This window comes from Cydia fagiglandana, chromosome 2, assembly GCF_963556715.1.
Source record: "Cydia fagiglandana chromosome 2, ilCydFagi1.1, whole genome shotgun sequence".
In the NCBI taxonomy this organism is placed as follows: Eukaryota; Metazoa; Arthropoda; class Insecta; order Lepidoptera; family Tortricidae; genus Cydia; species Cydia fagiglandana.
This window is the reverse complement of record NC_085933.1, coordinates 18,302,558-18,328,057: the sequence shown is the minus strand read 5'-3', so window position 1 is coordinate 18,328,057 and position 25,500 is coordinate 18,302,558. Positions and strand designations below refer to the sequence as shown.

The 25,500-nt window shown below is 39.0% G+C and overlaps 3 protein-coding genes across 3 annotated transcripts; 2 read left to right on the top strand and 1 right to left on the bottom strand.

Annotated features, from left to right (window-relative positions):
- Window positions 1-424: 424 nt before the first annotated feature.
- LOC134672922 (uncharacterized) lies at window positions 425-12,083 on the top strand. Its single transcript, XM_063530874.1, has 5 exons — window positions 425-622; window positions 705-832; window positions 1,305-1,497; window positions 5,425-5,550; window positions 12,066-12,083. The coding sequence occupies exons 1-5, from the start codon at window positions 554-556 to the stop codon at window positions 12,081-12,083; spliced, it is 534 nt and encodes a 177-aa protein (XP_063386944.1). The 5' UTR covers window positions 425-553.
- A 391-nt stretch (window positions 12,084-12,474) lies between these two features.
- LOC134679660 (derlin-1-like) lies at window positions 12,475-16,945 on the top strand. The gene is made up of 5 exons (XM_063538610.1): window positions 12,475-12,865; window positions 14,128-14,331; window positions 14,666-14,814; window positions 15,115-15,225; window positions 15,908-16,945. Exons 1-5 carry the CDS (start codon window positions 12,713-12,715, stop codon window positions 16,023-16,025), a joined length of 735 nt encoding a protein of 244 aa, XP_063394680.1. The 5' UTR covers window positions 12,475-12,712; the 3' UTR covers window positions 16,026-16,945.
- A 1,875-nt stretch (window positions 16,946-18,820) lies between these two features.
- LOC134677729 (uncharacterized) lies at window positions 18,821-22,235 on the bottom strand. Its single transcript, XM_063536189.1, has 3 exons — window positions 21,713-22,235; window positions 21,161-21,443; window positions 18,821-20,046 (listed from the first exon to the last, which is right to left on the bottom strand). The coding sequence occupies exons 1-3, from the start codon at window positions 22,004-22,006 to the stop codon at window positions 19,253-19,255; spliced, it is 1,371 nt and encodes a 456-aa protein (XP_063392259.1). The 5' UTR covers window positions 22,007-22,235; the 3' UTR covers window positions 18,821-19,252.
- Window positions 22,236-25,500: the final 3,265 nt, after the last annotated feature.

Below are 25,500 nucleotides of genomic sequence, written 5' to 3'. Positions count from 1 at the left end.
TTCAACAATTCTTCATTTTTCTATTAATTCTCAGACTCCGGCACGGTTAGAAAGTTGGAAAAAGTCGTTAGGAATTGCATTAAAAGCAAATGATTATATTTGCCATCTTCATTTTAAAGAAGAAAATATAAATATGTACGAAAAGTTAACTATTAAAGGAGAGCTCAAATATATTCCTACACAAAGAAAAACGCTTAAGGAAGAAGCTGTGTCCACGATTGAGCATCAGTTTATTCCCATTCCCGAACATGAACTCCAAGCCAATACTATTCACATAGAGGAATCTTTCGAACCATACCCCAATCAACCTAAGGACGAGCAGCAACAACAAATCAATGCCGAGCAACAGGAATTATCAGAAGATCAAAATGATTCTAATAATTTAATGGATTATGAAATGATACAATAGGACTTTGCGGAACCATTGTTTAGTCAATATCAGGATACTAATGTAACAATAAATCCAATAGAGAATTTTAAAAGTAAGTTTCGGGCATTTTCGTTGTTGCCGCCTTTTTGGCTACATGCAGAAAATCCTAATGGGCTGGTATTTATGCGAATGGATCCAAAAACTCAGAAGATTAAACATCATATACGTTTAAACGATGATCTAACTGTCACTGTAAGTGTTTATTAATGTAACAATAAAATTCGGTTGGCATGATTTGAATTTGTAACGAAACATAATTGCTATTTAATTGCAGGTAATTTTTCCCAATAATGAACAATTGCCACTAAAGGAGAAAATTAATTCATATGACAACACCTACGATTACTTAAAATCGGTTGAAAGATGGCCTTTGTGCGTTGGTACTCAGATTGACGACAATAAGTAAGTTTTGGTAGATTGTTAACCAAGGGATGAACGCAGTGAGAGTATAGTCCGAGGCTAAAATGATGCCATTCACCCGAGTTAAACACTCTACTTTTCATTTCGAATACGAGGAACCTAGCCCCAAAGCTTGTACTATGGGTGTAGGCGATAATACAACTGTTTGCAGTTGTCTTATGAATATATATACCATAATGTAACAGTTGTATTTAAAATAAAAGGATAACTCGTAAGCCTAACTTTGATTTTATTTAACATTTTTGTCATTCAAAATATTGTATGTAACGGTACATTAAATAGGTCTTAATTCTTGAACCTATCCTATTAAAACTCGACTTTTATGTGTATTTTAAGAACCCTTATTATGTAGGTACCTGTAGATTAAAGCACTATTTATACATAAACAATGGTACAGGAGAATAATAAAAGATAAAAACGAATTTATCTAATATATAATTACATCAATTTTCAGATTTTGTAAAGGTGTGATTATTGGTGATGATACTTACGAAAGAAATCAACAGTACCCAAGATGTAAATCTTGTCGAATATTACGAAATCGTTTGCAGAACCGTAATTCCACTTCAACTCTATTACAAAAAATGGCAGAAGCAAAACGGCGCGCTTCAAATCTTGTACATAAATGCAAGCGTCTGAAGAGGACGGTAAGTCTTATGCCGGCTACATACGTACGATAAATCGTTGCGATAAGACTGTGCAGTCCGACTGTGCAGATAAATCGAACCGTGTGTATGACAAATCGTTACGATAATCGACAATCGGACAATCGGACTGCACAGTTTTATCGCAACGATTTATCGTTACGTATGTAGCCGGCATTAAAGCCGTAACAGACTACCGCACCGTGCCACGACCTTGATGGTGCGGTTAAAATATCTCTTTCACGCTCCAAATTATAGCTACATCCTTAGCCCCCTCCAGACTATGCGCGTGAATCGCGGGCGAAGCCGCGAACGCGAGTGTGGAGTCGATTTCGCAGGTCTGCGTTCTGGACTCCACACTCGCGTTCGCGGCTTCGCCCGCGATTCACGCGCATAGTCTGGAGGGGGCTCTTAACGCACGTACGGCGACCACCTTACGACTATCGATACGTGCGCCGCACCGCACTAAAGTCGCGGTATGGTGCGGTAGTCTGTTACGGCTTTTTATCAAAAACATATTAAATAAATAAATAATAGGGAACATCTAAAGGCCCCTGTACATAATGGGCCAGCGCCGGCCAGGCCAAGGGACGCTGCCATGCGGTAGAATGAGGTAGCAATATCACTTGCTCCCTCTAACGCATAAATGCGTCCCCGAGACTGGCCCACGCTGGCCCATTGTGTACTGGCCTTTACACAGGTCAACCTAACCAAGCAAAAGTTGTACTATGGGTACTAGGCGACGCTATAATATACTGTATTTGTATAATTGAAGACGTAAAATAATACAAAAAGAAACTTGAGCAAGAAGTTTTCATACATATTTTTCGAAATCATTTCGAAGTCCCTTAAGGCGTATCCAGATTAGTAAATTTTTCGCCAATCTGATTCAATTGCCCGATCGAATCAGGATCGAAGTGCGGATGCAAATACCAATTTGGCTCGCCGAATTCAACCGCCGATAATGACCGATATTACCGATAAAATGAAGTGCAGATGCAAGAATACCAATTTGTGAGGCCAGTCTGGATACCATTTCTGGATTTTTTCAATGTAGAGGGCTCTAATATCACCATAAATCTAAAATTAGAGATTGACGCCAATTTCATTTCTGATAAAATCAACCGATTTGATCAGTCCCGTCTGGATACCACTTTACTTAGCTGTTGTTTTTTATTCGCACACCCGCTTATAGACCAACAAGAAATTGTAGAAATTAAAAAGTGGCAACATCGTAGTGCCGTCCCTTTCAAATCAATCTAAGAAAACGGGACGACACTACGATGTTGCCACATTTTAATTACTACAATATCTTGTCGGCTTATAACTTTATACATTGTACCTACTTGAGTAACGAATTTCATATCGACCGTTCATATAATTGCAGAATATCCAATTAAGAGAGAAAATTTCCTTGGCTAAGGCGCAGTGTGCAAAGAAATCGGATACCGTAGTACAAGCATCTATTTCAAAACTACCTGAAGAATTTCAAAATGCCGTGAGATCATGTTTTGAAGCCGCGAAAAAAAATAATACAAAAGGTCGTCGATATACGTTAGAATGGATTTATGAGTGCATGTTGATACGTATAAAAAGCAGGAATACGTATGAATTTATACGTAAAAGAAATATTTTACCCCTTCCTTCTGTACAAACTTTAAATAAGTATCTCAGCAAAATCAGCTGTTCTGCATATGGATTCCAATCCTCTACTTTCTTTAGTAACCTTTTGGCCGCCGGACCTAGTCCGCAAAGACGCTCACTCACACGCCAGAGCAAATTTTATGTAAACAACTAATAAAAAGTTTAGGGATTGCAAATAGTGATATCGATATTTACAATTTATGGTAAAAATCTTTTTAATTTAGCTTTGTTCTTATTCTGTTTTAATTTCATTCCAAATTGCCAAAATTAAACATATGATTTACACCCGAAAATGTTTAAAATATAGGGATTTAACATAAAAAACAACCACTAAACAATGTCGATTCAAGACGTGATATCGCCGCACTAGGCTGTACGAGAAGTCTTTTATACAAGACAACGGCGCGCATGGACTGTCCGCAGTGCAGACCGACAAGGACTGTTTCCGCGCGGATCAAGTAATAATAGTCTCTAGGTCAACGGCGTAAGCGCTTGTCGGTACGTAAACTTTATTGGCGTAACGTTAAAGCTGCGCATCATGTGTCGATAAAGTCAATATACCGGAACTGTTTTAGTGAAAATTACACGTGGGTTGAATTTTTAATGAGTGAAGATATTATTCCGGAATTAGAATCTATCATTATAATTTCAGTTTGGTTTACATTAATCTATAGGTAAACTCTTATCAAAAAAACGTTCAACGTTCGACTTGTTATAAAAAAATTACACATTAACTTCAATGTTATAACAAAAAACTAAAGTCTGATAAACAGGTATGTCCCTGTACCACTCTTGTGCGAAGCGGTCGCTGCGGTGTATCCCTTCCCACTAAGCTATAAAATAACATCAATTATTTTTTTATTTATCTCTTCTGCAATTAAATAGTCCACAATCTACAAGGGCAAATTTACTTGTCTGACTTTACTTTATAGAGCTAAAGAAGCTGCCTGAACTTTAAATATAGTTATGCCTATCGAACTCTCGTTCTACGTATTCTAGTAAGTAGTTACCTACTATTCGTTGAAAAAAATTGGCGATTAACAAGTGTTCAAATACTTAGATAAAAACATATTTCTGACTTTATATTTACTTGAAAAATTCCCATATCCAGTTAACATTCCCATCCCTAGCTGTCTTTTATACAAGACAACGGCGACGAGGAACATGAAAAATGTTGAAAATTGGAGCAATTTTTTTTAATGCCTTATTATAAAAGAAGGGATTTATATAGCGGCTTAAAAAGCAAATAAATGAAAAAACAAAGAACTTAAATATGAACACGAGTGTAAATGAAATTGCAATTGTTATTATTTTCACATTAACTCAGTGGTTGAATTTGTGTCTTGTATACAAGACGACGGCGCCAGCGTATCGTTCTATCGTTGTCTTCTATACCGGACAACGGCGGTCAAAGGGTTAAAAGAAAGATGTGAGGCGATGAAGAAGGAGGAGAAACGAGGAGTTATTTTAGTGGATGAAATGAAATTAAGTGAAGGCGTTTATTTTGATTCTCAAACCATGAAATTTAATGGTTTTGTTGACCTGGGGCAACACACTCCAGATAATTTAAAAAATACAACAGCGGACCATGCTTTGGTGTTCAAGTTTGTGCCTTTTCGAGGTAGATGGGTTCAAGCCTTAGGTTGCTTTTTATCGAAAAATTCATGCAAAAGCGAACCGCTACATAAACTAGTTTTAGAGTGTATTGTTTTAATGGAAAACAGCGGAATTTGTGTTGATGCTGTCGTGATGGACGGTGCACCTTGGAACCGAGGAGTATGGAAAATATTCGGTGTAAATGAAGACACTGTTAGCTGTGAACACCCTTGTGACTGCTCACGACGGTTATGGATGATTTCAGATTTTAATCATTTAGTGAAATGTTTTCGAACATCTACTTTGGATGATAAGCTACAAGAGTTCAAGGTTAATTAAGAGTAATGCATGAGTAATGATAATTTTAAAAATATACAAGGTGTAATTATTATATCTGACCAAACTCTGAGGGGTGAATATGTAGGTCATACTGAACAACTTTTACTATAGCCAACCCTGAAATCACGAAAAAGAAATCGCCTGTTTAATAGAAAACATTGACTCTACTGATTCACCGCAATATGTATGAGACAGCAGATTTTTTTTCACGATTTCGGGGCTGGTCCCATAGTATAAGTTGTTAAGTATGACCTATATATATTCACCCCTCAGAGTTTGGTCAGAGATAACAATTTCGCCTCGTATAAAATGATAATACGAAGTCAAACTAATGTAATATTCTTTTTTCAGACCCCTTACGGAACTGTGAAAAAAAGACATTGGGAAGCGGTATTAGAGGAAGAGAATTATCGTCAGCCTAACTTAAAAATCGCTTACAAGTTAACACCAGCGCATTTGAAACCGAAAGGTTTTCAAGTAATAAATGTTCCTCTTGCAACTGAAGTATGTACCTATAAATATAATCAATAATTTTCATTGATTGTCCGGATTTATTTCGTAGGACTTTCGGCTCATCAAAACTAATATTATTAATCTTATAAAAACAGGTGTCTGGTCACGAAATTTCGGTCGCCATGGCTCACTATCACTAAAAATTTGTATGGAATATATTTTTTGCTCCTTACTAATATCTGTAAATGTCTACTACTGACTATACTTTTGTGTAGAGAAGCGGCCGTCCCCTTTCCTCTTAATATTTCATTGTATAGCTTTGAATCTTGTTTACTTAATGAAGAAATACTTTTTTCAGGCGATCCAGGAATTTTTAGAATTCCTTGCAGACTGGGAAAAGCTCGAAAAAAAAAATACCTGTGTCAAGGAGCACGTTAACTGGATTAAAAGTAACTTTACGGGCAACACTTGAAATTTTGGATATGCTGAATGTTGCATGTGATTACAAGTATTTGATGACAGCAACCCTATTGATTCAGTTAAATTGTGTTCTAATGTATGGGAAAGACAAACTAATTATAGCCAGCCTTTTATGAATGTAGTATGATACCTTAGGGTATGGAGCTTTACGCACACTAGCGTCCCTCCCCCTCCCCCTGACGCAACCCCCCCTTTTAGCATGAAATATGTCCCGGATTACTGTTTTTTTTTATTTTTGAGAAAAGTATTAGAGTTAGGAAAAAAGTGTCAAGGTAAGAAATAATCCTTAATCAATTTTAAACAAAAAAGGTTATATACAACTTTTTGGTAAGACTCACCATATTCATGCAATAACTTGTTGAAGTTCAATATAAGTTAGTACGTGATAGTACTGAAATAAAACTAATATGGAGAATAAGCTTGCAAGCTTATTCTCCGTGAAGATTTCTTTCTGTACTGTCACGTACTATGTTATATTGAACTTCAACAAGTTTTTCAACGGTTAAATTTTGTCGAAGTTCATCTAGCTATAACATCAATATGGTGCGTCGTATCAAAAAAATGAATATAACCTTTTTTGTTTAGAATTTAATAGGGAACATTTCTTTCATTGACACTTTTTTCCTATATTGTATACTTTCCCCAAAAAACAAAAAAAACTCTCAACCGGGACATATTTATGCTAAAAGGGGGTGGTTGCGTCAGGGGCAGGGGACGGGACGCTAGTGTGCGTAAAGCACCATATCCAAAGGTATCATACTACATTCATAGAATGCTGGCTATAATTAGTTTTTCATAAAACACAATTTGACCGAATCATATCTCAAGATCCGTTGGAGGTAATTAATAATTACTAATTATGTAATCCAATGAATATGAATCTGCTTGTATGGAATCTGCATCATGTATGCTGCCTTACTTTTGGAGAAAGTCCAGAAAGCCTTTTTAAAAATAAAAAATAAATTAAAATTCATTAATTCAAGCTAATTATACTCATATTTTTACATTATTTACATTTTGATTACACAACATTAATAACATTACATTTAAATATAATCTACAACAACAACATTAACAATAAAATTTAAAAATTTACAAATCACATTAAAGAATAATGATATACAATATATACACAAAAACACAACAATACATACAAAACTAACCTACACCTGTCCTTACATGCCTGTTGCAACAGTGCACAATATAAGGACTAGGGATGTAACGATACATGATTTTGCCGATACGATACCGATACCGATTTTTCAAGTAAATAATCGGCGATACCGATACAGATACCGATATTAATGGCATAGTAGTTAGCTAATAGATATAACAAATAAGGAATTACAGTGAAACCTGGATAAGTGGGATCTCAAGGGACGAGCAAATTTGTCTCACTTAAAGAGGTTTACCACTTACCCAGGCTCCCAGTTAGCCAGGTACAAATAAATTTCTGTCTCATTTACAGAGGGTCCCATTAATAGAGGTGAGAATAGTGGATATAGTCTCAGTTATAGAGGTGGTTAATAAGGTATTTACTAATTATCTTTAAAAATAAGGTAAAATAATCCTTGTCCTTAAATATTTTTAAAGTCAGATTAAATATTTCTTTGAATTTATTTTGAATGATTCTCCAAGGGATAGATATTTCAAAATTAAATTAAATTTTATACGGACTTCATTGCGTATTAGAAATTTAATAAATAAAAAAATATTTTTTCGTGTATGGTATCAAAATTTCAGCTTTCGTTTCGATAGTTTTAACTACTTACATAAATTAACTAAATCAAACTTGAAGTTGTTTAGACACAATTAGGCAAATGCGGAATTTGTGGATAGACTAAGAGTTAGTAAGAATACGGAAATTGTTTAATGAAGTCCAAGTTAGAGAGGTCATAGATTGACGTTATCTCAAATACAGAAGTCAATTCCCTATACAATTCAAAAAAACAAATAGGAAAATGTAATCTTATAAATATAGTCTCAGTAAAAGAGGTAAAATACACTCTCGGTCTCAATTATAGAGGTAAATGTGACTATAAAATCACAACAACGAATCCCAGTTATAGAGGTTCGTTTTTTCTCAGTAACAGAGGTAATTCAGTGCTAAAGTGTCGGGACCGCACCATGAGTCCCAGCTATAGAGGTTTCTCACTTATCTAGGTCCCACTTAACCAGGTTTCACTGTATATACTTATTATGCATAAAACATACATATGTATTAATAGACACTCGAATTTGTGAAGTGTGAAAAACTGTAAAACTAATAAAGAAAAATGCCAAATCAAAATCAAAGAAAACATTTATTTAGGGGTAACCACCAAGCAATTAATGCAAAAGTAAATCCAAATCAGTAATTATAGTTCACTTTAGGTAGTTTTTACCCGACTACGTCAACGCAAAAGGAGGGTTATTTGTTATGGAAACAAAGTGTATTCAAATTATTAGCAGCGTCATTCGTTTTGCGCGCTTTTCAAACTGTAACATCGGCTGAATTTAAATCGGCGATGCCGATATATCGGTCTGCCGATTATATCGGCCGATATATCGTATCGGTATCGGTATCGTTACATCCCTAATAAGGACAGTCAAGCCGATCTGCGATCATCGCCAGGACAGTGTTGGCGCTGGCCCGCACGCGCCGCACCAGCGCAGCTGCGCGCACGCGCATGGTGGCGTGGAAACAGGCCGTGTGGGCCCCCGCGAACATGCCCGAAGCGCTACAGTAGCGGGGCAGCCCCAACACCGCCCTGAATGCGTTATTGTACTGGACGCGGAGCGCGTTGTACGCTCTTTGCGTGTAGTCCGCCCACAGGCCACACGTGTACAGCGACGTGCAGTACGCTTTGAAAAGCGTTATCTTCACGTCACTACTACAACGAGCAAACCTGCGAGCCAACATGTTCGCCCTTACGCACAACGCCCTCCGCTCCCGCTCCATATCCACATCATCCTTGAGGTCCGCAGTAACAATATGCCCTAGGTACTTGAAACTCTGTACTCTGTCTAAGAGAGCTCCGTTAAGCATGACAGGTGGCACATATTTTTTTAGGATACAGTTCCTACCTAGTCCATTGTACCCATCAATATATTTCTGCCTGGTGTTTTTGGGTTTAATTCTTTTGAAATGAGGCGTAACTTTGGGCTGTGGACGTTTTTTATCGCTTACCTTCTTTCTAATGCTAAAAAAACGAACATAGCCATACAAATATTAGTACTATTATAAATGCAAAAGTGTGTCTGTTACCTCTTCACGCTTAAACCGCTGAACCAATTTAGATAAAATTATGGAGATAGTTTGAGACCCGAGGTCCTATATTTTTTATTGAATAATAATTTTGACTTGTTTTCAGAGATTTTTCTCCGTCATGAGATATTCGTGTGGAGGAAACGATCACCCTGATCCCAAAATGTTTGCACAAGTTTACCGATTGGCGTCTTGTTTTTCCCTAATACGCCCTCCGAAAGGTTGTAACGTTTCCGGCAAAGATTTGCTGAAGAACTTACTAGGAGCAAAGGATATGGTAACTGGTTCAAACGAGGCTAAGCAAGCATGGCTGGAAAGCCTCGACCATATACTAGATAATGGTGAACCATTGATTGATGGTTATGAAGACCATGACTACAACGAGGCTGTCACCAGTGACGCGGTGCAGTCTTACATTGCTGGGTACATCGTCCGCAAATTGCGAAAAATCGTAAAATGCAATAATTGTTTGAAACTCATACAAATGAGTCCCAATGAGGGAAAAATGTTAATGAGAAACGACGTAATCGATAAAATGGATTTATACGGCGGGTTAATTTATGCTAGTGACGATCTATTCAATCTGACCAAAATGATAGAGAAATGTGTGTTAAGAGCAATAAGCAAAGCTTTAACCAATATGGAGACGATCAGTGAAATTACGCAAGAATTACAAAAAGAAACATTGATAAAAGTTGGATGTGCCGACCATTCCAAACAAGTATCAAAAAAAATTATCGATATGTACGTAGTTATGCGAGCCCACTTTCTGGCAAAATATGAAAATAAACGTTACGACGCAGCCAAAACCAAAACTAAAATGAACAGGAAAAATGCCAAGTTATTGTCTTAATTACTAGTAGTTCGCCCCGAACTAAGAACTCGTATTCGCTGAAAACTACTGCGCACACTCAGGTTTCGATTTCCAACTCAATCTCACTAGTGATACCTACTAATACTTTATATACGAGATTACCGCCACGTGGGATGTTGACTCGACGATCATTGTTGCGATAGTCGTCTCGGATTTTTTTCCGTCATGAGATATTCGTGTGGAGGAAACGATCACCCTGATCCCAAAATGTTTGCACAAGTTTACCGATTCGCGTCTCGTTTTTCCCTAATACGCCCGGTTGTAATGTTTCCGGCAAGGATTTGCTGAAGAACTTACTAGGAGCGAAGGATCTGGTAACCATTGATTCATGGTTATGAAGACCATGATTACAACGAGGCTATAAACCAGTGACGCGGTTCAGTCTTACATTGCTGGGTACATCGTCCGCAAATTGCGAAAAATCGTAAAATGCAATAATTGTTTAAAACTCATACAAATGAGTCCTAATGAGGGAAAACTGTTAGTGAGAAACGACGTAATCGATAAAATGGATTTATACGGCGGGTTAATTTATGCTAGTGACGATCTATTCAATCTGACCAAAATGATAGAGAAATGTATGTTAAGAGTAATAAGCAAAGCTTTAACCAATATGGAGACGATCAGTGAAATTACGCAAGAATGACTAAAAGGAGCATTGATAAAAGTTGGATGTGTCGACCATTTCAAACATATATTAAAAAATGTTATCGATATGTACGTAGTTATGCGAGCCCACTTTCTGGCAAAATATAAAAATAAACGTTACGCCGCAGCCAAAACCAAAACTAAAATGAATAGGAAAAATGCCAAGTTATTGTCTTAATTACTAATAGTTCGCCCCGAACTAAGAACTCGCATTCGCTGAAAACTACCGCGCAGCGCGCACACTCAGGTTTTGATTTCCAACTCAATTACGAGATTACCGCCATGTGGGATGTTGACTCGACGATCATTGTTGCGATAGTCGTCTCAGCGGACGGTCTCATAGCGAAGAGTCTCGACCAACACCTAGAGACTGGATCAAGGGTCAGATGCAGGCAAATTGTGACAAAACATTCGCTGATGTTAACAAGAAATAACTCAAAATGTAGTCAATATGATGGGTGCTGAGAAAGGGGCGGCTACAGGGCCTGGGGCCTAGGGCGGCAAAGACTGCAAATCCGCCACTACATTATACATATATAAAAATGTGTTCGGGTGTTTTTTTTTTGTTTTGTAAGTGTTTTTATATTTTACTTTTATATTAATATTAAAAACGAAAAACAAAAAAGAGCCTTTTATTTCTCGCCGGTAAAACAAACACAATATTATAAACTTAAATTTACATTAGGTTTAGTATTACAATAATATTTAATATTCCTCAAATCAATGTTCTATTATGCTTGGTTATGTAATAAGTAGTAAGTAATTATATTTTTTTCTTGTAATTTATTCTGCAACAACCCCTCCTGTGAGGGTGAAGGCCTCCTCCAGTGATGCTGGTCATCACAATTTCTGTTCTCTATCTTTTTCAACTTACATATGTATATCAATATTAATTTATATATTAGTATTAAATACCTACAAATACAAATAATAAAAAGCTAATAAATACTCTTATCGGGATTCGAACCCGGGACCTCCTGCTTCATAAGCGGGGTCACTACCGACAAGGCTAAAAGACCGTCAAAAATTGGTTCGCGATGCACAGTGGCGCCGCGGCGCGGCCTATTTAATGTTTTTGAGGGACACTTTTTAATACATGAAGATTGTTTTCCTCCATACTAGAGGGTCACCCTGTTGACAGCCAACGCATGACATAAAACGTAGTGATTATATGCTCAGTGCGCATGACAGGATATTGTTTTTTTTGTAGGACAGTTTTGTGGGGGAGCTATAGCATTGCCATATGTATGGATAGATACTAGGACTATGTTTTTGGATTTCTGTCAACAGGGCGCCTCTGTCTACTGAATTGAAAGCATTTTTGACGTCGACTTTGAGCAGTACCTGGCATTCGGGGCTATGCAGAAAAGTTCGACAGGCGTGAACGGCTGCTTCGCAACCACCTTTGCTTCCGAAACCGAGTTGTATGGGTTGACGAAGATATTGAAGCTTCAATTAAACACTATTTCGTTTCGCTGTGTAGCGTTTATCGATATATAACATGATTAAAATCGACTTTTCACATCCCTAAAAGAGCACACATATACGTTTTTGTGCGGACACACAAATGGAGTTTCAAAAATCTTTGGCATAATTGTGGCATAATCTAGACATTAGCATTTTTTCAAAATCCGAGATGGCAACACTGCCGACTTGCCGATTGTCACTGTCAGTGTCATGTCATATCTGTCAGCTGCGTTGGTTGTTCGCATGTTGTTCGTAATTTCGTAAACAAATTGCATAGAATAAAATTACATCAGGAATATTATTTATTTACCAAACGGCAATTCCTAAAACAGCGTGTCATTGTAGAATATTTCGGGTAACCTTATTGTGTTGTGATATCTATTCTTAGCACCGGTGTAGGTAGGCCCTATGTTTGTTTCTGGTCAATAACATAATAATAATTGGCTCTAAATAGTTTAAATAAATATACTATGACGGAATTTAGAGACTGGTATTATGGAATACCTCTCTTCACCCGTTACTGGTTATCTTTAACTGTTGGACTCAGTATATTGGCCAAATTTAATCTTATTGACTTCAATTATTTTATTTTGGATATTGGCGCCATCATCAACAGATTTCATGTAAGTACAGGGACCGTGCGCGTTGAAGGGTCTGTCATGTTGTGGCCTGAATCGGAAACATATGTGCACATGTACAATGCCAAAGCAAGTGTTACCATCTACCGTTCTCGTCGGTACGTTTCCTTGTGCATAGTAGGTTCTGCCATCTTGTGGGCTACATCGGAAGCATAAACGATATATTTACGCCTCCCGCCAAAAATCTGACGGTCAGTATGCTACCCCTTATAGTTCATGCATGGGGCCTATTGTAAAATTAGTTTATATTTATTCAATATTGTATGTAAATTACCCAGTTTTACATAGCATTTTCATAGGTCAGAAGTATAACTATAAGTAAAATACTGCCAAACTATCATTTGTCTTAGTCATGGTCAGGTCAAAATGCAACAAAGAGCAAAATATATTGAATATGTTTACCTCAGATACTAAGGGAGAAGTACAAGTGCTAGATGCTGCACTAGTATTCAACATGGGCACTTTATGTCAAAGTGACAAGGATTAAATTTGAATACAGAAAAATCTTCGCCGTTCAAATTGAACCTATATTACTTTGACATAAAGTGCCCATGTTGAATACTAGTGCTATGTCGAGCACTACTACTTCTACCTTACCTACTACATAGTTAGTATGTCAGAGGTTTTTGGATCTTAATATAGATCTAACTTTAGCATTACATTGAATATTTTTTACTAGTAAAGCAGTGATGCAGGAGGTCCAGGGTTCGAATCCTGGTAAGGGCATTTATTTGTTTGTTCCTGAATTATGGATATTTTCTATGTATAAGTATTTAACTTGAGTTTCCCCTCTATAAATGTTTGCTTTTTTTAACAAGGCACTGAGAGCAGTTGCCTGACACTGTGCAACTACGCAAAAATGGTTTCAAAAGACCTTCCATAAGTATATAATTAAATAAGATTGATATTTACAGATTTGGCAATAAAAATTACAGTCAATAACCAAATTGCAAATTGTCACAATTAATTTTGTTTTGACAATTTTATTTTAGGCATTCAAATCCATTTATCCAGGAAAAGCTTACAAGACAGCAACCTAGGTTTGAAAGTCATCCTTGATTAAATAGTTAGGGATGGTCTCCTAAGACCATTGTCGCATTGAGTTGAAGTAGCTGCCCTCAGCGCCCCATTTAAAAATTGCACCCTGTGTATACTTTACTTTTTTTTTCTTAGCCTATTTGTGTGTCCGATTGCTGGGCAAAGGCCTCTCCCATACTTTACTTAAAACAAAAAAAATATATTTCTAGTTATGGCGGCCTGCAACAGCTCTATTCTACTATCCCATCACCCAATCAACGGGGTTCCACTTCCTCGTGAACTGTTACTTCCTGTACAGTTATTCCGAGCGTCTGGAGACCGGGATCTTCGCTGGGAAGCCGGCTGACTACTTTACTATGCTGATCTTTAATTGGCTTTTCTGCATTGGCATTGGAGTTCTGATTGGATTAAGTGTAAGTACAAATTTTAAATCATTTTCTGTATTAAAATGTTAATGTAATTTATACAACAAGTGAAATTTCTATTTTAATTCTCATTAACATACCTAGAGTAAAGGATAAATTTCCTCGCAAAGTGGCTCATTATGTCCGCCCTGTGCGAATTTGCAGTCTTGCCGCCCTAGGCCCCAGGTCCTGTAATTATTAGCCGGCCCTTTCTCAGCACCCATTATACAGACTACCACACCTAATATCTGGCCGCCCAAGGCCAGGGATTACTGGGCTTTAAGGCCTTAGGGCAACCCGCCACTATGTCTGCCTATTAGGTATATTTAAGTTTGTTCGTCAGTACGTAATGGATCCGATGGTGATCTCGGTGGTGTACGTGTGGTGCCAGCTGAACAAGGACGTGACCGTGTCCTTCTGGTTCGGGACGCGGTTCCGCGCCGTGCTGCTGCCGTGGGTGCTGCTCGCGTTCAACATTATTGTCAATGGAGGGTGAGTTTTTGACATGTTTAACATACGAGTATACACTTAACAAAGCAGGTTGCATTGGCAAAGGGCTGTTAAAATTTGCCATAAAACTGTTGGACAACTCAAAGGACTATGCGTCACAATGGCCCCAAAACCAACAGATTTGAGAGGTCATTAGATAGGTATTTCTCTGTACTTCATTTCGTTCTATGGGCACCAAGCGGAATTCCATTGCAGAACTGAGATATTGGTATTTTAGTCAAAATGTCGTCACCCTTATATTACCTAATGTAATGGATTTTTAATTAAACATTATGTTTCCAGTGGCGTTGAAGAGTTCCTGGGCATCCTGGTGGGCCACCTGGCTGTCTTCCTGAACTTCAAGTACCCGCAGGAGTTTGGCGGACCCGCCTTACTGACACCACCTGCTATCCTGTAAGTATATCATCATCATCATCATCATATATTTAGGAGTATGACTCTTGTCGGTGGAGCAATTTCCATGTTTGGCGGTCTTCTGCCTTCTCTTTAACAGCCTGGTACGACACGACGTTACAGGCGTTACAGTTTTTATATTGACATTTTACACGTTTTAATGAAGGCGAAATGCCATGAAAAAATTCACCCAGAAACTAGATATTTACAAAGGGCAGACTTCATCCAAAATTATAAAAGTTGGCTTGAGGGGACAATATTCACGAAAACATGTCTAATTTTCAGTTATTTTCAGTTGTATATTGTTACCCTGCATACCATGGAAGTATATTTTTTAGTAATAAAATAGCTAGTGAGATCTGTCAAGCGTAATTTAACGGAAGTACCTATGTAGATATATTTTTAGAGTAATTGAGGTCAAAGGTAAAAACATTCGCGATGACCATATTTTCCGTCGCAAATTACGCGCGGCGATCGATATCTTATGTTACCTTCTAATTTCCTGGCTTTTCGCCTCCTCTTATATGTGTACACGTCAGGTCAGCACGGAGGTTAGAAGCCCCGATGCAGAGACTACAAAATACTTAACACCATCTAGTTCAGCAGTTATAATTACTATAAGTTAATAATAATATTTTGGACTTCATTGTGCCTCGATAATTTCACTATACCTTATTTCTAGAAAGAAATATTTCCCCGAGTTCCTTCGTCCGAACAACTTCGGTCCTGCACCCGGAACGAGAACCCCCGCCCCTGAAGGACACGAGTGGGGCCGCGGACAAGCCCTAGGCGGCCTCTGAATCCATCTTCGATCTTCCCCTCCCTCCTATTACTTGACAACCTTGTACCGTGAGGTCCGTGAGTCTGAATACTAATATGACTATAATAGCTAAAGTTCGTTTTTTAGCATTAGGAAGAAGGTAAGCGATCTTGATAGGTCTTTTAATTTAAAAACGCTTTTTAATAATCTGTAACTATTACTTTTGAAAGCAGAAGAATATAAATGATCGTATTAGATTCATAATTGTGACATATTTTCTGTGACTTATTTATAAAACGTGATTTTTCAATTAAAAGACACATCAAGATTGTTTACTTTTTTTTAATGCTAAATAACGAACGCGCTTTGTAGATAACTACAATCAATATTTGACAATTTGTCAAACCAAAACGTATGATGCTTTAAAGATGAACAATATGTGATATTCGGCTGTTATGTCTTAACTAACTTTTGTTAGACACTTTAGACAGTGGATCTTCAAGTACGATGAACTACCTATGTTTTTAACCCATTGTGTGACGAAAAGTGTGTGTTGCCTAAAAGTTAACACTTATGGCGACAAATCGACAGTTAACTTCGTAGTTTGTTATCGAGTCGCGCTAATAGGCTAGCGGATTTTCAGTGATACTAATGTATTTTACTGGCAAGGAGCATCTTTGACAAACACACGTTGAATTAAGAAAGTCCACGAATGTCACCGTTGTAAGCGAAAAGAAAGGATTTCACAATTATAAACTATTTATCCCAAAAACGCCAAAAAGATTGTCAACGATGCGAGCAATAGTTATTTGTACAACAAGAGATCAAAGTTTGATATTTCTTCGAGTGCTTATTTTGAGTCCCGTGCAAGCGAAAGATTCTATAATAGATTCACGAGCGTAGCGAGTGAATCTAATTTAGAATCTTGAGCGTAGTAAGGGATTCAAAAGCGCACGAGATGTAAATAACTTTGATCTCGTGTAGTACACAAAAATTTTCACCCTAAGCAGTGAGAACATACCTAGAGGGACAGAGATAATAGAACCCAAGTATATCGAACTTGTATTAGACCCCGCATGTTGAAATTGTAATTTTGAATACCTACTGTAAAGTGTAAATCATTTAAGCACATCAATGAAAGGACGAAGGATTTCGTACCAATAAATAAAGTTTTTAAAATAGTCGTTACCATGACTGGTAGTGGCATTTTATTTGATTATAGGTAAACGTACTAGTGCTCGACATGCTAATGCTCAATGTCATCTCTATTGACAATGACTTAAGTTTCAAGATGACGTACTGGGACCGCGTCGAGCCCAGTACGTTTACCTTACATGACGTACGTACATTATTTTGCCTTAAGCCTCCTCCACACTCGTGCGCGAATCGCGGCGCGAAGCCGCGAACGCGAGTGTGGCGTCGATTTTCGCAGACAGCGAAATCGACTCCACACTCGCGTTCGCGGCTTCGCCCGCGATTCACGCGCATAGTCTGGAGGGGGCTTTAGGTAAGCTGCTTGTAGTTGTAGCGAAACTTACGGCCAAATAGACTCTTGTCAGGCTTTAATGAATATGTGATCATGTCCCAAGTCGAATAACAACTAAAGATAGGTACCTACAGTTAAAATATTAACGTAATTTTTATAGCTAATATATGGCTGACTGCTGAGTGATGGTTGTTGTGTGATTGTGAATTGTGATTGATGATTTTTTGTACAATTAATTTTTCACCACACCAGCTGGTGAAAGCTCCCTTCATTTTTCAAAAACTGATAAGAAAGTTGCATTTTATCCACATTTGAGGCAAAGTATAATCTTATGCAAATTTGGGATTGATTCCTTATGTTGGCTGGTAGGATTGACTTTTAAATGATGATATTGAATGATACATACCTACCTATGTAATAACGTTCGTTTGGATTTGATTTGATCTTGTATGATATTTTACAGTTAGTATTTTCCTTGCGTTGGTGTGGTGAAAAATGTTATGTTTCACTCGGTGGCAAAATTTGTTTAACCCTCGTGCCTTGAACCCTCGCGACGCTCAAGATTCCACTTTTCGTTCGAACCACGAGCATAGCGAGTGGTTCCATTTTGGAATCATTCGCTTGCTCGGATATCGATATTAGCACGAGCGGTTCAACAACAACTTTGCCCCTTGTAAAACAAATAAAAATTGTTATTGATACGGAGATGAGTTTTTCATGTCAAATAATGTATTAAATGTACTTACTTACATAATATGTGTGTGTACCACAGTGGGTATCAGTGTACCTAATGTTAACCTAGCTGCTAACACCGCGCGCTGAGGATGTGATACGCGCGGTTAACATTTTCGCATTTACACAAAACATGGATGTTTAATTAATAGGTATAATATAGGTACCTACAATGTTTCAAAGAAAAATTTAATGAGGTATTTAGTGTCAAACCAACAATAAAAATATTTTTACTTATCCTATCTATACGTTAAATTTTCTACCTTATCACAAACATCACCAAGTCGATATAGTCACCCCCAATTTGCATTTAAGGAATTTTTAGGAAGTGTGTATAGATCATACTCAGAATAAGTTTCATTGAGTACCGTCGACGTCAAACATATGTTTACAGTTACATCTTACTTCCTTTTGCACCTTACTCCCTTTGTAATAAGGCGCAAAATGTAAACAGGTTATTTGACGTCGACTGTACGATACGGGACCAACCCTGAAATCGCAAAAGGATGAATTTGCCTCTAATTATAAGCTTTTGTCTAGTTTCACCTGACCCTTGTCTGTCTGCAAGTTAATTTCGGTTTTTAAACACTAGTGAAGGTTGCGTGGTACAATAAAACTTTTTTCTAAATATTGATAATTTATTTTGTATGTTCTTTAGTTTAAATAATAGTCAATAGACCGCAATGCATTCTAGCCTTCAATACAATGAGCAATAATATCCCCCTACAACCTACAACACGTAACATCGAAGCACAACGTAGACACTTATAATTACGTAAATTCAGTCTTTAATTAGGCTTTGCACCGTCTGCATTGTAAACGAGGCCGGGCGCTTCTTGGCGACCCGGCTGTTCTAGATAAATTAAGACGAACCTTTGTCACAACACACAACACGTCGCTAATTGTAATTTGTGCTTCAATTAACTCGACATTAAAAACGATACCCGACTGAATGTTAATTAAAGTAAGAAATATAAATTGCGGTCAATTTGTAGGTATCTCTCTCGTTCTCCGCCCGAAACTCGGCACGGCATTGCGTCTCAATACTTTCAATGTTCGGTGTCGGGCTTCAGCGCCAGCACGCCTTGCGCGTGCAGGTCGCGCACGGCCTCGAGCAGGCGGCGCTCCGCGCGCGGCTCGCCCAGCGCCACGTCCACACTGCCGGCGCACAGCAGCAGCGCCCGCAGCGCCGCGCGCGGCCAGTCCGCCGCCAGCGCGCGCCTCACCACCACTCCCGACCCGCCGGCGCCCAGCCGTCTGCACTCTGCCTCCAACCGTTCACCGTACTCCTCTATCAGCTCTGACCCCACTTCTCGACGCAGCTCCGGCGTCAAGGACGAAAGCAGCAGAAGCGCTACGTCGTCCATCGGTCGCCCTAGCGACACCATTTGCCAGTCCAGGGCAATACATTCGCATTCGCCGTCCCGCTCCCTGAACAGGAGATTGCCGCTCCAGAAGTCCGCGTGGGCGAGGGGCGCAGGCTCGGCGGGCCGAAGGAGCGTGCCGAGCAGCGAAGGCGCGCGCTCGCTTAGGGCGGAGACGGCGGCGGCCTCCTCGGCACAGTCGGGGCGCGCGCGGAGGAACGCCTCGAGCTGCGGTAGGCCGCGGCGCACGAGGCGCAGGTAGCCGGCTGCGGCGCGTTCGCAAGGGAACAGGAAGTCGAAGCGGGAATCGAGCGGGCCCTCGCGCTCACGCAATGCAAGCGCCAGCGCGTGCAAGCGCGCGGCCGCGTGCAGTGCTGCGCGCGCTCGCCTCACGCTCAACCCCTCTGCAAACTGCGCAGCCTCGTAGCCCGCCGACGTAACGTCCTCCAGCACCAGCTCGCTGTCGCCGCCAATTTCATCTACCACACAAGAGGGTATCTTTAGTCTTTACTATATGGTAATGAGTAGGTATTTGGATTTCTTTTATTTATTGTACCTTAGGTACAATAAAGAGGATTGACAACACGCCTTTGCGAAAGTGCAACTTTTCACGTCCACATGTTTACCTAACTGCCTAAAATAATGAAAATAAAATGGAAACTATCATGAGTACCTAAGGCCACTTGCGCCATCCAGGGTCATCACTAACTCGGAGCTAACCGATTAAACCCGGAGTTACCAGTACAATTTAACTCTGTGCTACTTATGTGTTGATGGTATCTCTCTTCTTCTTCTCAAATTAAATTTGAATTGGGTACTTTTTTCTGTTTTGTTAGTTGCTTCGGAAACTTACGATACTGAACATAGCATTATATTATATAGAACAATTTGTATGCCTAGGTACAAAGCAATCTATATAATATTATCTATCGATAAAGTATACTCAACGTCGAGAGCGGGTAAATAACTGAAAAAATAAAAACAATGAAGAATCAAAAAGAAAAAAATAGCTAAATAGGTCATGACTCATGAGTGTCGGGTGCTGAAAGTGGGACGCCGCAGCGAGCTGAGAGCGGTCGACGTGTTAAGTAGTGACGTCACAATGAGCTCGGCGACCTATCTCAAATCTCAACATTCAACAATCCATTAGGTATTTTAGCCGGTTCATAAACTCTGTGAGGTCATCTAGGTAGGTACCTATGTTTTTATATTCTGAAGATCGACTCACGCTTGCCTTGCATTTCCTAGGTTTTCCTCATCTACCTACTTATAGGTTATAGGTAAATTGATAAGAACTATATTGTGTATTTTTCACATTTTACTGTAGTTTCGGGAATAGGCTGTGAATACCTTATTGAAAAATATAAAAGTGCGAAACTTTTATGCGCGGTTGGCATTTAATTTCATCTTGGCAAGATGTATTTTTCTTTCATATGTCAATCGTATTCAGATCGTATTTAATTGAAGGATCTATTATATAGAAGGGTTTGAGGCAATATTTGAACCGTCGTGGTTACATATCTGCATCTGCATGTCTACACAGACAGCAGACTACAGAGGGCACCAGCGTCTGAGTAGGTATAACACACTAACCTGGTAATCTAGCCTTCATACATTTAGGTATCGGCAAGCCCATGCCGGGTCCCAGCGCTTCTTCAGCCAGCTTATTCAGCGCCGGCGCCAGTTCAGTGTAGAAGAGTATCTCGCGGGTGTCAAACTGTGCTTCGGCCACGAAGAGGCGGCCGAAGGGATCGCGCGGTGGCAGCTTGACCACCAGGGGGAGAGAGCGCCGCTCGCCACCGCTCTCGTAACAGATGGTGACGGCCAGCACGCGGGACAGCGCCCCGGCGATGCCCGCACGGGACTCCACATGAACCTAATAAGGGCATGTACATGTCACCTATTAAGCCTAGTTTTTTTCGATACACATGATATGGTCTGTATGGTCTGTGTCTGTAGCATTAGGTATGAATAAGAGTAGGTCAGGAAGGTTAATATTTATTGCCCTGTGATTGCACTGTATACAAATTTTCCTCATTTCTGAATGAGGACATCTAGTCTCAAAAATACAAATCTTCATTGAATTGAAACTCGAGTTCACCCAAACCAACTGGCAAAGAGTTACTAAAACTTAGCAAAATGTACCTCGTTGGCGTGGTTGACCCCAGCAGCGGCGAGCAGCTCGCGTGCCCACTCCTCGGTGAGTGCGGCGTCCTGCTCTGCCTCCGGGCCCCCCTCGCAGTCCGAGCCCTCACTGTCGCTGCTCGGCGCCTCCGACACCGCCACGCTGTCCCCGCCCCCCGCCAACATCTTAACTCCTACCCAGCTAACCCTCAAAACATCACTTGCGTATTTTTTAATGATTTTGTAGAGCACGTTTCTCAGTGGAGGTCCGATGGTGTGTGTAGCGCGGCTCGCGGGCGAGGCGCGGACGCGCATGCGCGTTTCGCCTCCAAGCCTATCTGCCGCAACTACAGTCAAGAACTTAATCAATTGTATGTTTTATTCTCATGACATAAGGTTTACAAGTCAATGATTTTTCAAGTGCTGATGTTCCAGATTTCCTTTACTCGATAGCGCATCTCCGTCAATTATTCATCGGTCTCCTATGACGTGTCGCCGCTCAATCGCGACATGAAGGTATCTGGGTTGCGTAGGGATTTTTTCCATTTGTAAATGCACCTGCGGGCGCAGCACGGTTCCATTTTTATCGACTATCACTATGCGCGTCCCTTTCGCACTAACATACTTGTTAGAACGTGACAGGCATGGTGATAAGGGATAAAAACGCGACCGTGCTACGCCGCCTGGAGGAACAATTTGTGATTGCACTCTGTCTGTGTCGGGACGGTGGAATGCTGATGTAGGTAATGCGAATGATTTTGGTTAGTGTAGGTACAAAAGTTGAACTTTACTTCCACATCTACGTTCATACGTAGGTATATATATATGAATATACAGGATGGCCCATTTAGATCGGTCAGTATGGAAAAATCTGAAACTATAAGACATACGATGATCTCTTCTTAGGAACCATGTCATCGATTTTAGTTACACGAAAAAACCGGGCAAGTGCGAGTCGGACTCGCGCACGAAGGGTTCCGTACCATAATGAAAAAAAAAAACGGTAAAAATTTCCAAAAAAAAAACGGTCACCCATCCAAGTACTGACCACGCCCGACGTTGCTCAGTTGCAACTTTGGTCAAAAATCACGTTTGTAGTATGGAGCCCCATTAAAATCTTTATTTTATTCTGTTTTTAGTCGGTATTTGTTGTTATATTAGCGGCAACAGAAATACATCATCTGTGAAAATTTCAACTCTCTAGCTATCACGGTTCGTGAGATACAGCCTGGTGACAGACAGGCGGACGGACGGACAGCGAAGTCTTAGTAATAGGGTCCCTTTTTACCTTTTGGGTACGGAACCCTAAAAACTGCATTCCTACATTTAACAAGTTGCGACACTGGCAAAGAGCTACAAACAACCATAGAGACAAATGACAATTTTACTTAGGGGTCATCCATTAATTACGTCACACGAATTTCTAGGTTTTTTGACCCCTCCCCCCCCCCCCTTGTCACATTTGGTCACATTTGGCAAACCCCTCCCCCCTAGTGTGACGTCACATTTTTTCTACGAAATCGCCAAATCGAATTAAGTACCTAAGTATTATTAATATTTTATCAAAATATTTTTGACGATATAAATATTAGTAATTTTATAACCCAAAACTGCTTAGGAAAGAAAATTAAAAGAATAAAAACGATTATCGTTTTAAAAACTTGTTATTTAAATGTACAGCGAATAAAATAAATGAAAAAAAAAATCGGTTACTGATGAAGTTAAAGTGACGTCACAAAGTTTGTGTCTCCCCCCTCCCCCATGTCACAATATGTCACATTTTCTTGACCCCCTCCCTCCCCCTAAACGTGTGACGTAATTAATGGATGACCCCTTACTACCTAAACGAGTTGAATATTGTATTGATTTATTTTCTTCTTCTTCTTGGTGAAAATAATGGTGGTCATTTTGAAAACTTATTAAAATAGGTATATGAAAACAATTCATTAAATTCATTTCAGACATTATGTTTCATATAATAGTAACATTTACTGCTTAAGAGACCTACACAATCGATATCCAAATAGAAATAGGTAATAGTAATAATAGTGTTAGTTTAATTTTCCAAAACGTCCGGGTTCGATTCCCGAGCTGAGTACTTACATACTAATTTTAAATGTATGAATGCAGTTTTTCTTGTTACTAAAATCGTTTCAGATTGTCCCATACTAACCGATCTAAATGGGCCATCCTGTATAAGAAATAAGTATCTACGCTAAATTATAGCATAGCAGCAATACGAGTACAGTTCTAGCACTAGGAATGTATGTCAGTATGCTCTTCTTTTATTTAATGTCTTGGTTCTAGAATATTTAAAAAATAAATACTATGTAGGTATATTCCTATAAGTACTTAAGTTTGGTGATGATGAAGACAAGTATTATTATTATTTATTATTCTAAAATCTAATTTAATTTGAAGCTTAAATCGAAACTTTAAGGTTGAAATTCTATTAAAACATGAGTGGTCGATAAATCGTACTTATGCGGAATAGGGTTTTGATAAAAGTCTGCAGTGATTTTGATAGCGCACGTCGTGCAAGTGTTATTTATACTTTAAGCCCCCTCCAGACTATGCGCGTGAATCGCGCGCGAAGCCGCGAACGCGAGTGTGGAGTCGATTACGCTATCTGCGAAAATCGACGCCACACTCGCGTTCGCGGCTTCGCGCCGCGATTCGCACACGAGTGTGGAGGAGGCTTTATACGTCATAATTGCATAGAAGTTGACGTTTAAAATAACACTTGCACTGCGTGGGCTATAAAATCGCTGCAGATTTTTCTTGGTCTAACTAACTTATGCAATAATATATATACGTGAAATGTTAAAAGGTACGGCATTTTTACATTATAATTAAATTATCTATCGATATAATATAAGAACAATCAAGATCTAACTAAAATATCGACACGGACAAACCGATGGGACCAAACCCTAGTCACAGGTGTCATCGTCACATAGAGGTTTCATCATAGACATAATATATATATAGACGGTGTCTCAGCGAGCTGTCACTGTTGCCACTTTTGTTTAGTGTACGATTAACAATTTAACACCACCTTGCTGTAGCCATGTCGATAAAGTCATATCGATAAACTATCGACATTTCTTACAATTTTAATTTTACTTCAAAAGTTTGACGATATCTAAAATGGACAAAAACGCTTTTATTCTTTATTGTGGTTATCAGATCACAATTTTATCGTCACGCCCCAGCAGGGAACCAAGGGAAAGTTCAGATATTTAATTAAAATACATAAATACCTACTAAGATATGTGTTCCGCAATAATTGAAATATTTTATTATATTCTAATATATTTATTATTCATTAGCATTTCAATTATGTATATGTTTAACGAAGATATTGAAGCTTCAATTAATAGCTATTTCGTTCCGTTGTGTAGCGTTTATCGATATATAACATGATTAAAATCGACTTTTCACATCCCTAAAAGAGCACACATACACGCTTTTACGCACACATACACAGCCTGGATGCATCAAAAAAGGCAACACTTGATTTGAAGTTCACCTTGTCAGCAGTATGGTTGTCCTTTTTTGACAAATGGCATTTTAAAAGAGCGAGGAGAGAGAAATGATACTAGTTGCTGCGCCGTCAAATAGAACAATAAACGTAGGGGCAGTGAACGCATATATTTAGTATGGAAACCGCCTTTAGGAACATTACCGTTCAAATTCTCGGGCCAAATTAGCACACATACACAATTAAGCCTACATTCAAATAGGACGACGCGTTTACAGAGCCTGTAATCAAAGCTGGTAAACAAAATAAGAGTCATCTTTATTAC

Coding starts and splice junctions, on each gene's coding strand:
- LOC134672922 (XM_063530874.1), top strand. CDS start 554: ATGCGAATGGATCCAAAAACTCAGAAGATTAAACATCATATACGTTTA. Junction 833..1,304: donor ACTCAGATTGACGACAATAA/GTAAGTTTTGGT, acceptor ATCAATTTTCAG/ATTTTGTAAAGGTGTGATTA. Junction 1,498..5,424: donor GCAAGCGTCTGAAGAGGACG/GTAAGTCTTATG, acceptor TTCTTTTTTCAG/ACCCCTTACGGAACTGTGAA.
- LOC134679660 (XM_063538610.1), top strand. CDS start 12,713: ATGACGGAATTTAGAGACTGGTATTATGGAATACCTCTCTTCACCCGT. Junction 14,815..15,114: donor AACATTATTGTCAATGGAGG/GTGAGTTTTTGA, acceptor TTATGTTTCCAG/TGGCGTTGAAGAGTTCCTGG. Junction 15,226..15,907: donor CTGACACCACCTGCTATCCT/GTAAGTATATCA, acceptor CCTTATTTCTAG/AAAGAAATATTTCCCCGAGT.
- LOC134677729 (XM_063536189.1), bottom strand. CDS start 22,006: ATGCGCGTCCGCGCCTCGCCCGCGAGCCGCGCTACACACACCATCGGA. Junction 21,444..21,712: donor GGGTCAACCACGCCAACGAG/GTACATTTTGCT, acceptor TGCCCTTATTAG/GTTCATGTGGAGTCCCGTGC. Junction 20,047..21,160: donor TATGAAGGCTAGATTACCAG/GTTAGTGTGTTA, acceptor CTTGTGTGGTAG/ATGAAATTGGCGGCGACAGC.